At 34.1% G+C, this 10,822-nt stretch overlaps 1 protein-coding gene across 2 annotated transcripts in view; it reads left to right on the forward strand.

The window, feature by feature from the left end:
* The window catches only part of LOC106460753 (metabotropic glutamate receptor-like), a 74,930-nt gene that overhangs the window by 11,723 nt on the left and 52,385 nt on the right, over nucleotides 1-10,822 (forward strand). For both annotated transcript variants that reach the window (XM_013920488.2, XM_022387529.1), the window contains exon 2: nucleotides 1,781-3,730. In XM_013920488.2, the coding sequence (XP_013775942.2) occupies nucleotides 2,389-3,730 (1,342 nt within the window). In that variant the 5' untranslated portion in view covers nucleotides 1,781-2,388. The remainder of the gene's footprint in view (nucleotides 1-1,780; nucleotides 3,731-10,822) is intronic.

Raw genomic sequence — 10,822 nt, forward strand, 5'->3', positions numbered from 1 at the left:
TAGGGACGGCTAGCGCAGATAGCCCTCGTGTAGCTTTGCGCGAAATTCAAAAACAAACATAATGATATAATTAAAGTTAAATCCATTTTTGAGATTTCGACGACTTTGATTTCTTCAGAGTACCTATGCAAGTTGAGTAGCTTTATGCCATGTTGAAAGTGAATCTTCTAAGGTTAGTAAGTATCATATCCTTGATCTTCGATCTTCAAGAGACACCAGAAACATTTCTATGCGTATAAGTGTGTCCAAACATTTTTGCGGAACACACTTGAGAGGCATGAAGATGCCACAGTAACGAGATGGCAGTTGTAATGTAGATGGTTAAAGTAATCCATCGCTCTTTGTTTTTTTAGTTCTAGAGAATTCGAAAGTGATTCTATCATTTTCCGAAATTTTTAACCTTGAGAATTCATCTCTTTCTCGTGTGGATCAGATTTAATTCTTGGTTAAGAAATTATTTTTATTCGTAATATTTTACCTTTTACAATTAATAAATTCGGTTCTTCTTACATTCGCATTTAGCATACTAACTATTCATTCCATATTTAAATTTCTTATCAGTTAGAATATTCTGCATTTGCGTAGTATTTATATAAACGTTTAAGCTTTACAGTTGTGACTTTATTCATAACACTGCGTTTCTTGAAATTATAGATTTCATTTGCAGGCTAATAAATATAATTTTTCAAATTTTCAGATAAGAATAATATCAAGCTTTATAAATATGAGAATATTTGAACATTTGTTTTCTCAAACGTAAAACTGTCTAATTTATTAGAATGGGTTTTCCGAAAATATCGTATTAAAATAACAAGTTTTGTATCACTTGTATTTAAATTGAATGTGTTATAAATATGAAAGCTTCTCTTTCATATATCAATTTCAGTTTTGTAAGTTTTATCTATATAACAATGTATATAAATTCGCTGTTATCTAGCGTTTTTGGAAGTTTTGAAACAAGTCTTGCATATTAAAACAATTTGGTTTTCTTTATAACTTACACTTTTCATTGATTTATCCCAGGCTTCAGTTTAATATAAAAAAACAGAATTCAGCACTCTTCTTAAAATTTCAAGTTGTTGTAAAGAGAACAAAGTTTTTGGAAGTTAATAACGATACTTTTACACCCGGTGTGTGTGTACATATAAATATTTATGACCAATTGAATATATCAACTCCCTTTACTTCATGATGGGTGCTCATCACATAGTTTTATAATTCTCCCATTAGTAAATATGAATATTTGTTATTCATATTAAAAGTTTGAAATTCTTATAAAGTCATTTATCTCTTATCTTGTAATATTTTGGGTATCATTCATTTGCAGGCTAATACATATAATTTTTTGCTATATATCAACTCACCTTAATTCATGATGGGTGCTCATCACATAGTTTTATAATTCTCCCATTAATAAATATGAATATTTGTTATGATATACCAAGTAGTGAAATGTTCAGTGATAAAAATTAATCATAAATTGAAATCTGATTAAGTTCTTCTAAAATCATAAAGACTGTTTTTCTTATAGTAATTTTTATACGTTTTTTTTTCTAAAAAACCTTTAATGCTGTTTAAATGAACATACCATCAGTAGAAATTACTCATAGACTTTCATTTCTAAAGATGTTACTTTACTTTAGTTATATCTAATTAAATCGTTTGTTGTTGTTTTTTTTTTGGATAACAATGTGCCTTGAAACTTAGCATACATGTGCGACATTGAGTGATTCTCAAATCTCTATTGTATTCAATGTGTTATCTTTCACTTCCCCTCCAGGTTTAAGGAAAAGACTGGGAAGACAGTTTGAAATCTCCAAATCAATTTTCGAGTATGGGTGTGCCATCGTTCCCAAGAGTGTTAATTAAACATCGACAGCAAATGTTAAAACTTTGATGCTCATGGACCGAAGCTGTCAATATCGAGCACATTTCCATACACAGCGTTAATTGTAGCATAAAGTCCTCTCTATCGAGACTTCTAATTTCTTTGTGCTAGTATACTTCTCAGCCTACGAAGACGAACTGTGCTTAGAAAGGTGATGTCACGTTATTTTATTTCGTAAGGAACAATTCCTTTATTTCGTGGCTTTAGTAGAAAGATTATAGTTTACTATGATGCATAGACTTATATAACCCACCAAACATATCGTTAGTCTTCAAGTAAGTCCTAACAACAGCATATTGACTTTTTAAAAACGATGTAATATTCTAAAACTGAGAAATGACAACCCACGCTAACTTATATTATTATCTCCTAAAGCATGAACAAGAACAAAAAAAATGAATCCTAATGTTTAGAAATTAAATTGAGCTTCTGCATTTTGTAAGTATACTATATGGACTAGAAAACCTGTGTTTGTGAGAATATATTCAAATATAGGCGTCATGAGTGCGGTTGCCTTGTTTGTGAGAGCACTACTAAGCAGCGCCTTACTATGGCTTGTTATTTATGAACAGGGAATTAATGGAATGAAAGCTCACACGCAAGGAGCCATTATAATTGGCGGTCTTTTTCCTATTCATAAAAAAGGGACGAAAAGTAAATGTGGTCTGATCAACAAAGATCGTGGCATTCAAAGAACAGAGGCTATGTTGTTCGCAATCGATAGAATAAACGAAGATCCTAACATCCTGGGAAACATCAAACTGGGTGCAATCATCTTAGACACATGTTCCAGTGACAGCTACGCTCTAAACCAATCCTTGGAGTTCGTCAGAGCATCCATCAACACTGTGGACTCCACAGCCTTTCAGTGTCAAGATGGGAGCCATCCAAAGTTGAAATTCACCAACAAGGCAATCACTGGTGTGGTGGGTGGCTCGTACAGTGAAGTTTCTCTACAAGTTGCTAACCTTTTAAGGCTATTCAGAATACCTCAGGTTAGTCCAGCATCCACCGGTACCTCACTCAGTGACAAGACCAGATACGATTTCTTTGCTCGGACGGTTCCTCCGGATACTTTCCAGGCTGTAGCGCTAGTGGATATTGTTCAGAGTTTTAACTGGTCCTATGTCTCCCTAGTGTCTTCTGAAGGTCAATACGGCGACTCAGGAATGAAAGCTTTCCAGCAAGAAGCGCGTAGCAGAAACATCTGCATCGCAGTAAACGACAAGGTACCTCACTCAGCTACAAAAGCCATGTTTGACGAGATTTACAGGAACTTATTAACTAAATCTAATGCTAGAGGAGTAGTTCTCTTTACGAGGGCAGAGGACTCGCGAGGTATACTTGAGGCCATAAAAAGAGCCAATTCAACCGGCACATTTGCTTGGGTTGCCAGTGATGGCTGGGGAAAACAAGACAAGTTGGTTGAAGGAATTGAAGATGTAGCTGAAGGAGCAATTACTGTCGAGTTGCAATCGAAAAAAATAGAAGAGTTTGACTGGTACATGCAAAACCTGACCGCCTACAACAATCAAAGAAATCCTTGGTTTGAAGAATATTGGGAAGATGTGTTTTCATGTAAACTTCCTCATAACGTGATAAATAAAAACAATGCCACAGTCCCAGTATGTTCGCCCAACCTCAGATTAGATGAAAGCGTAGGTTATAAGCAAGAATCTAAAGTCCAGTTTGTTGTGGATGCTGTCTATGCTTTTGCCCATGCCCTCCACGGGGTCTGGTTTGAATTGTGTGCCCCATATGGGAAAGACTACTGCGCACAAATGAGAAATTTAGATGGTGGCGTCTTTTATCGGGATTATCTGCTTAATGTCTCCTTTATGGGTAAGTTATGCAGTCTTGCTCATTTTACTTGTTTTTTTATATTTTGTTTGTTAGTTTATATTTCAAAATTCAGTTTAAAGAAATAGAGTTACATGATAAATATAATATCGCTCAGATAGGGAAATCGTTTTTTCTTTTGATAAGAATAATATTTTACAAATTTCACGATCCTAACTAAGAAATAAATAAAAATATGATTGGAACAATATCCATAAACTGAAAGTATTTTAACAATATGAGACCACGTAACTTGTATTGAGTATATAGAGGTATTCTGATGGAATATCATTACTCGAAACAAAAATATTATTGAAGTTAACGGATACTTTATATTTCTTCTGAAAGTTTGAACTCGTTGAGCACGTACCATTTACTTTTGATGTAACTTAGATCATTAGATTTTTGTCTTTAAAATAGTAATACAAATATTTATAGTAAAGTTGAACATTTGTGATGAAACCTTCTTCTTTTTAGTAGTCTTAACATATCCAAGCTAGGTATAAAATAAATTAGAAATTGCATAAGTCATTAATGTCTGTACAACAAAATGAAATATTATTGTATCTATGCATGGATAATGTCTCACTTAAGTTCTGAAAAAACTTCTTTTTATACTTAACTGAAACTAAGTCATAAATCAAAATGTTTTATGGTTTTAACCTCATCAGGTGATAAAAGAATATTTTTAGCAACTCCGGAAGCGTCTCTGAAACATCTTGGTTTATAATTCAGTTTCAGTTATACAAGAAAAGCAGGAGGTTTGTTTGTTGTTTTTTTTCGAAAGTTTAAGGAAATATCTCTTTCATGCATAAAATGCTAGAAACAAACTTTAAAGCAACCTACCAAAATGTTTTGCGTAATCAACTGAGAACCAAAAAAACGCGTATTTAATGAATAGAAACTGACGTTGTGAATTGTATTTAATGATAAATATATTTTTAAGGTCCATGAATGCTACCATACACGTTTTTATTAGATAGCTCCTTACTAACACGAGACTTGAACAATGTTTTGAATTATTTATATCAGGATTTAGTGAGATAAGGTACTATACTACTCATTTATTAAAAGGTTACTTGATTACTTTATGCTTACCAGGTCACCAGAGTCACTTCTAAGAACATGTTAGTTATGTTCTCAGAATACTTTATGACAGCTTGCTCTGTAATTTCATACTTTTACCACGAATATTCTTATGACAAAAACTACCTTCATTGTTTTGTCGTAACGTTTATTTATGGTCTGTTGATGAGCTTGGATACCAATCGTCAGTTTTTTTTTTTACTCCCGAAAATTTGTCTAAAATTTGTTACATCATTTTTTAGCAAAAGTTTACATTGTAAGTTAATATTTTCTAGTTCTCGACCTACTGCCATTCTTAAAGTTTTAGCTTTTCTGAAATTATTGATTTGGTGGATTCCTGTCTACAAATATGTTCTAGACAGCCCTATTATTACACTTCAAAACCCGATGTTCTTAAAGTCATACGATAAGATAATGTATATTGTTTTGGCTTTCTACCATCACGCAGCAAATATATTTCTTTGAGCTCATAGAATGAACCAGTAAGATTGGTCTTTCTCTTATGATATATGGTGATCACACACACACACATACAAAGGGAAAAGCAACATAACCAATACTAATTTATTACAACGTTTATGGACAATCATTCCTCCTTAGGCTTCATTCACTTCAGAGCTACAGCGTGCTAAACGAGCGAAAATATAAAATAACGTTTGAATAGGTCTATAATAATAACTTAAATACCCACTGTTGTTTTTCGGCTCGCCCTGTTGTTTGTTTATTTGTTTGTTTTTTTGAATTTCTCACAAAGCTACATGAGGGCTATCTGCGCTAGCTGTCCCTAATTTAGCAGTATAAGACTAGAGGGAAGGCAGCTAGTCATCACCACACACCGCCAACTCTTGGGCTACTCTTTTACCAAAGAATAGTGGAATTAACCGTCACTTTATAACGCCCCCACAGCTGAAAGGGCAAGCCGCAGATTGCAAGTCGAGCGCCATAACCACTTGGCCATAAAAAATATTGTTTTGTTCTATTAACGCAACTCACGCGGTTATTTGAAAAAATCTTATCTGTCCTATACTATAAAATGAATAATATTTTTGGCATGAAAACTTTTGAAATACCTAGTAATGTCTAAAGCAATTTGAAAAAACTAAAAATTGCATCTTTCATCTGTATTTAGTGTGGTCTGCAGAAACACAAATACAAAGTATATGTGAAAGTGGAAATATTCTTCTGTTGCCCTTCAAGCTCTGGCTAGTACCGTCAATATTTTAAATATAACATCATTAGAACAGCATTTTCCACAAGTTGAGCATGATATAAATATCCTCACAAACAGTTGTATTTTGAATTTTATTCTTAGTCACCAAACCAATTTTTATAAACCTTCTTTATTCTTGAAAGGGGCTTCTCTCACACAAAGGTTTAGAAGTTTGTTCTTGATGTGAGAAAGGTATCTAAGTAAACATCTGTTTCATAGATTGCTCTTGTTGTGAACAAGGTATCTAAGTAAACATCTGTTTAATAGTTTGTTCTTGTTGTGAACAAGATATCTAAGTAAACATCTGTTTCATATTTTTTCTTGTTGTGAACAAGGTATCTAAGTAAACACCTGTTTAATAGCTAGTTGTGTGGAACGAATAGCCTGAAAGTATATACATTATATTTCTTCGAGTTGCATTGACTCATGTTCGTGTGTTTTCATTGCAGCCTATATATGAGCCCTAACTAATCATGCTCAGCTTTAAAATACATTACGACTATTGCCGCTAGCAACAAACCTCTAAAGTATAAATGAACAACGCAAAATAAGCTGCCAGACTGCTTTATAGATTTGAAATTCATAACTTCCGTACGTATTATTGCTTCGTGCTCCGAACCGGAAGTACCTGTTTCATATGATGACTATGAATTGTTCGTTACCTTGTTAGTTTGTGGAACTGGTAAATTATTGTTTTATTAACTGGTTATAATAATTCAACCCCCGACAAGCTTTATCTGTATTCTTTCTTCCTAAATCTTTTATGAAACGTCACAGAGTGCGCTTCTGTTTAGGATTATTACTTTGATGTAAACAGAAATTAGTACATTTCTAAGCAAAAACGAAATCTAACAGCTGATATGACATTTAGTGTTGCCATAAATCCAGTAAATATTTCATCGTAAAACTAATTTTAAGTAAATTAAATCATGGTAATGCTGCCAGAGTTGTGCTTTTAAATAAACTTGACCTTCTGAAAAGTTGAAAAGTTAATCGTGCCTAAAAACAAAATGCTTGCAACGCTGTAAATAAAAAATAAGTAAGTCAGCTTTTCGATCAAACTAATGCAATTTTCTTTGATTTCATTATTCAAACTTAAAGTATAGTTACTTGGAGAACTGAAGAAAAAAACCCTCCCCTTATATGAAGATATATTTATCAGCCTGTTTCATTCTAAATTTGGAAATCGATGTTTTTTTTAAACGAACATACATTTCCAATGTTCATTTCTTATTAATATTATAATATTATAAATTTTAGGTTTTCATTGTACATTCAATCTGGTAATTAATATTCCTTTACTAACTTTTATAAAAAGGAACAGTTCTTACACATACGAATTAATGTCAAATGAAAATCATTAATTAGGTGTATTTGTAGCAATATAATTATATTTTTGGAAACAATTTATGAGTGTGTATTTGATATGATACAATTATGAAGTCCCCCACTGAGTGAGCAGTAGGTTCACGGAGTTACGGCGCTAAAATCCGAGGTTCAATACTTCGCGGTGGACAGAAAGCAACTAGCCCATTATGTATCTTTTGCCCTCCGATGGCAAGACGTTAAGTCTGGGGTTTTATAACGCTAAAAATCTGGTATCGATACTCACGATAGGAACAGCACAACTATCCCATTCTGTGGCTTTGTGAATAATAGCCATCCGCCCCCCCCCCCCAATGGCACAGTGGTATGTCTGCGGACTTACAACGCTAGAATCCGGGTTTCGATATCCGTGGTGGGCAGAGCACAAATAGCCTATTGTGTAGCTTTGTGCTTAATTACAAACAAACAAATACCCATCCGACAAACAAGCAAAGCAATCATAAAAAATTGTCTGCATCTAATCAACATCACTATTTTTGTTGTAGTACGAGAAGCTTAGATGCACAATTTAGTATAAATACTCTAATTATCTCATTGTGTTAGTTTTGCTGCCAAAATCTCATCAATGTATAAAATCTTGTAAACAGCAGTAAACATGATTTTTTTGCAGTGACATTTCATAATTGTTTTAGTGGAAAAATCGAATTATAAGATATTCATTCATATCATGATATTATGTTTTTTCTGAAAAAAACTTTCTGGCTAAATGCATACGTATTAGAAGTATGTTTATGTTAGTAAAAAATGTGATTGCAGTTCCAAGTGGTAAAATACAGGATAATTGGTGTAAATGTTAGGAAAAATGAATTATAATCCCTTCAGGAAAAATGATTCATATTAAATAATGATATTCTAAATACATCACTGCAATAGAAAAAGTGAGATTATTAACCCTCATTATGACTATTTTGTTCACTCTATTACACGCCTTTGTCCATCTAGAAATAATTTACAGTAAAGTAAAGACTGATTGAAATGGGCTCACAATTCATACAAAAAGTATGAAACACCACTGCATGCATCCCAAGTAGGACCTCTCTGCTCTTACGTACACACACATGACAAGGAACAAAGTAGGACATCCACAGATTTCGGAAAGCACGATGTTCATTCAAACGAACTCAGCCATTGGAAATGGCTTACGTCTCAAAAATAAGATTTAGAGCCAAGACTCGACCAACTATTGAATTACGAAGAGGGAAGACGGAGATATCAGAGAATAGTATCTCGCACCCGATAATACTGACCGCCAAGATGAAGGATGCGTAATAACTGAAGAAAGCAGGAGGCTTATCGGATATAAACAGTCAAGAATGCAATAGATTAGGCACCTGATTCATACCAAGAATTCTCAGGGTACTTCTCCATTGAAAATATATAGGAGGCCGAATTCCTTTATTCCTTTATAGATTCAGTTACGTGACGTCGTGCAAACTAAGTAAAGTTGTTTTTGTTTAGTGATTTTGCTTTACGGGAGTCTATAATAATCAATTTTTTCTTGCTACATTTTCTAAGTTATATTTCATAGTAATAAATTTATCTTCCTAAAATGCTTTTGTTCTCAGTACGTCATTTTCTAGTGTTATTTTGACGCTATGCATGATGTGAGTATCACTGGTATGTTAATCCCAGCTAAGAACAAGAAATACGAACTAGATGTGCTTCCGCAGGATCCCCGAAAGTTTTCTGTTTCAAGAGTAAATAAAACTAAAATTAAGAGTAACAAATATTTTTATTTCTTGCTTTTGAAGTTCATTTGTCATGCTGTGTTGTAGCCTACAGATTGCATAATTCTTTTCGTGATTCGTGGCATGTGCACGCTTTACTGACGTCACGACAGTACAAACTGCAACAATAAGTGTGCCTTATGCGACGTCATTTTAGTGTCTACTGACTAACTGACAGATAACAAGCTACTGCACAGTGGTGCGAATGATTAAAACAGGTGACTTTTCCAGACGGCCTTCGGCCTCCTTTCAGGGAAATAAACATCTATTCAGCTACAATTTGCCCCCCCCCCCCAAGTGGCAAAGCACAAAGCTACACATTGGGCTATCTGTGCTCTGCCCACCACGGGTATCGAAACCCATTTTCTAGCGTTGTAAGTCCGCAGCCATACCGCTGTGTCACTGGGGGCAAACTGGGTTTCGATACCCTCCACGTGGAATTGAACCTGGAATTTTGATATTATAAGTCACACTAAAGTACATTTAATTTATATATATTTCTATATCTCTGTTGCTGCTGGGTAGGGCGTGATGGTTCATAGTTCGCCTTCCGTTGCCGCAAAATCGTGTTCCGCGCTTTGAGGCCATGTATAAGAGAAAAGGACAAACCCCACTATTCGTTAAGCCAAGAATGTCGGAGGGTGCTGTTGACTAACTGCCTTCCCTCTAGTCTGTCAGTTCAAAATTACATACAGCTGGCGCATATAGCCTTCGTGTAGCTTAGCGCGAATATCTGAAACAAACTGTTGCTGCTCCCTTAGCATGTATTGGGTGCATGGGCTGTTTTCCTTTTTATTTGCATGTAGTCTTTTGTGTGGTTGGGCAACAATGGTAAAATGATAGTGTCGATTATAGAGTTCACATTAGTTGAGAGGTTTTTTTAATACTGTTTAAGGATATGAAATGATGCCCTGTTTTTTTATTTTATTATTAAATACCTGACAAACTTAATTCTAGGTATATCACCAACACAGTATAAAATATCTAATAAATTTAATAGAAGGTATATCACCAATACGGTATTAAGTACCTGACTAACTTAATTCTGAGTATATCACCAACACAGTATCAAATGATTCACTAACTTAATACAAGGATATTTACAAAATATTATACGTCTCATTAACACTGTATCGCTCTTCATTAGATGTGTCATTAACACAATAATGGAGTTCAATAATTCAGTACTGAATATTATGCTAACACAAAAATGGAATTATTAATTACATTAAATTGCATATCTCTTTTGATTGATTGATTGTTTGTAGTTAAGCACAAAGGGTTATCTGTGCTCTGCCCACCACGGGCAGCGTGTAGATAGCCTATCGTTTAGCTTTGCGTTAAAATAAGCAAACAAGTAAATTATGTATATATACTTTAGATATATGGACAAACAAAAAACAGTTCATGAAAGACTGCAGAATCTCTTTTGGTAGATCATATGCAGCTTTCTTCCTTTACTAATGTTTTTCTGTTTATGTCCCTATGCGTGTGATACACAAGTTTTACGTGTATACTTTTCTGTTTATGTCCCTCTGCGTGTAATACACCAGATATTAGTATATGTACATAAATGTTAAAGACAACGCACCAAATATTAGTATATGTACATAAATGTTCAAGACAACACTTGTTTGTTTGTTTGTTTTGAATTTCGCGCAAAGCTACACGAGCGCTAGCCGTCCC

The sequence above is a fragment of the Limulus polyphemus genome, unplaced genomic scaffold (genome assembly GCF_000517525.1).
Source record: "Limulus polyphemus unplaced genomic scaffold, Limulus_polyphemus-2.1.2 Scaffold829, whole genome shotgun sequence".
NCBI classification, from domain to species: Eukaryota; Metazoa; Arthropoda; class Merostomata; order Xiphosura; family Limulidae; genus Limulus; species Limulus polyphemus.